At 38.2% G+C, this 2,468-nt stretch overlaps 1 protein-coding gene across 1 annotated transcript; it reads right to left on the reverse strand.

Moving 5' to 3' along the window:
* Positions 1-554: 554 nt before the first annotated feature.
* Positions 555-2,085, reverse strand: LOC108344857 (isoflavone 7-O-glucosyltransferase 1). Its single transcript, XM_017583375.2, has one exon. It carries the CDS (start codon positions 2,005-2,007, stop codon positions 604-606), a length of 1,404 nt encoding a protein of 467 aa, XP_017438864.1. The 5' UTR covers positions 2,008-2,085; the 3' UTR covers positions 555-603.
* Positions 2,086-2,468: the final 383 nt, after the last annotated feature.

Here is a 2,468-nt window from a genome sequence, read left to right on the forward strand (position 1 = left end):
CGAGCTGAGTTAGGTTTAGGTCAAACTAATTCAGTTGAGTCCATACCTATTAGATCTAAATACTCAAATATATTAGATCAATCTAGATTTAACTTATTTGACAATGTAGATGTAATATAAATTTAATCAAATTGAAATTAGATTGAAAAAAAATCTAAATATAATTAATTTAATTAAAATTAATCTTGAATTAATCTATTTTATTGAATTTAAATTAGATCTAAATTAAATTTTGAAAATTTTAATAAGTTTTTCTATCGAAAATTTCATTGGAAAATAAAAAACTTGTTTACGTAAAATTATAATATAAATTTATAACAATTATGAAAGGAAGAAGAAGAACATAAAATGGATAAGTGTAAATATATTCATATATCATTATTTTATTTATATTTATTATATACTTATTTTTTCTTTTTATTTCTCTTTTCTTATTTGACTATATAATATATAAAAGTATAGTTTTTAATCTCGATATATATATATATATATATTAAATTGTATGTGCCATTTTATTTTCATAAATATTTTTCAATTCAAAAAGAGAAGTTAAATAGTGAAAGAACTCGTTTTACTCTTCCTTTTTACTTACTTTTTACTCTCTTACATTACTCTCTTACATAACATAGCCAACCTATCTAACGCAACACGTGAAGTTCCACCTTCACCCAATTCTTCTGCAGCACTGAGTTTCATCTTGAAAACCCTCTGACGAATCTCTTTCCCCGTGTCCGATTCCATGAGTTCCTTCAATCGCTCCCCGAATTCACTCCCACTCACCAGCCCATCTTTCTCCTCCTTCAACGCCAAAGCCACCTTCATTTCCTGAACCATAAACACCCTATTCAGCTTCTGCTCCGAGTACAATGGCCAAGCCACCATTGGCACCCCTTCGCACACGGCTTCCAGCACCGAGTTCCACCCGCAGTGAGTCACAAACCCCCCCACTGAGTCATGACTCAGAATCTCCCTCTGTGGAGCCCAGTCCCGAACCACCAACCCCTTCTCCTTCGTCCGATCCATAAACCCTTCGGGCAACAACTCGTCCAAACTGGGCTTCTCTTCCAGCGAGTCACCACCCTCCAACTCGGTTCTCACCACCCACAAGAACCTTTGCTCGCTCTTCTCTAACCCAATAGCCATCTCCATCAACTGCCTCCTCGAGAACCATCCCATGCTTCCGAAACACAGCAACACCACGCTCTGACTCGGTTGCGACTCGAGCCAACTCAGACAACCTTTGTCTTCTTCCCCATATGGTGCAGAAATAACAGGGCCCACGAAAAACAACGGTGGCAGCATCCTATTGTCGTTCAACACTGCAATGGCTTTCTCTTCAATCGCTTCAGACGTGTTTATTATAATCCCAGAACTACGCTTCATGGCTTCCGCTATCCGACGGAAAATCTGGTTAGTGTAGCTCAAAGGGTCGAAGGTTTCGTTTGGAAAGACATCCGTGGATATTGCAGGTAACCCTGGGAAGTGAAGTTGAAATTGTTGGTCTTTGACTTGTTTTGGGAGAGTAGTGGGGAAATGAAAAAGCACAACGAGGCTGGAGGCTGCGGAAGTGTAGTAGAAGAAAATGGGGATGTTTGTGGTGAGATTTTCCGTGAGAATTTTGGGGTTGCTGAAGTTTAAGAAGTCCATGACTAGGGCTTTGATGTTGGAGGCTTTGACGAGGCTTTGGAGTGCAAGGGCAACGTTTTGTGTGCTGTGTCGGGAGAGTTCGAGGGAGATGAGGTGAGGGGGGAGGGAAGGGTTGTCGAGGGGGAGTTGGGCCATGGGAACGCTGTGGAAAGTGATAGCGGGGATGGTGGCGGAGACGGCGGCGATGTATTGGGCGTTGGAGTTGCAGGCTAGGGTGAAAGTGGCGTTGGGGGATGGGGTGAGGATGAGGATGGTGATGGAAAGAGAAGGGTGGTGGGATAGAATGAGCTTGCCTAGCTCCACCATGGACACTAGGTGACCCCTACCATTGTTAGGGTACAGAACAATGGTGTCTTTCATGTTGGAGAAGAATGGTGAGTTCAGTTTTTTTGTTATGGTGTTCTGAGGGAGATTCTTATTGTTCTATTTAAGGACAATGAGTCATGATGCCTTTGTTTTTTTGTCCTATTTCTTTTCACTTCAACAATCATGGGTTCATAATTTTACTCGTCATTGTTCATCTATCATTTTCTTTTACCAACAAAGGACTATAGTTATTATAATTTTCCTATAAGAGAAGTGTCCTTCACAAAAAGTTTTATGCCCTACCGTGACTCTTTTCCCTTTTAGTAAAGAAAAATAATTGATGTACACCAAACAGGTGTGAATACTTAAAATTTATTTAGAAATAAAAATAATAGATGTATAAATTATTCATATTATAAAAAAACAAATAAAGAAAAAATAAATATAAAATAAGTAAGGTATATTTATATTATTTTTTATTAGATATATGATAGATTATCAATAAATATATATAT

This window comes from Vigna angularis, chromosome 8 (assembly GCF_016808095.1).
Source record: "Vigna angularis cultivar LongXiaoDou No.4 chromosome 8, ASM1680809v1, whole genome shotgun sequence".
NCBI classification, from domain to species: domain Eukaryota; kingdom Viridiplantae; phylum Streptophyta; class Magnoliopsida; order Fabales; family Fabaceae; genus Vigna; species Vigna angularis.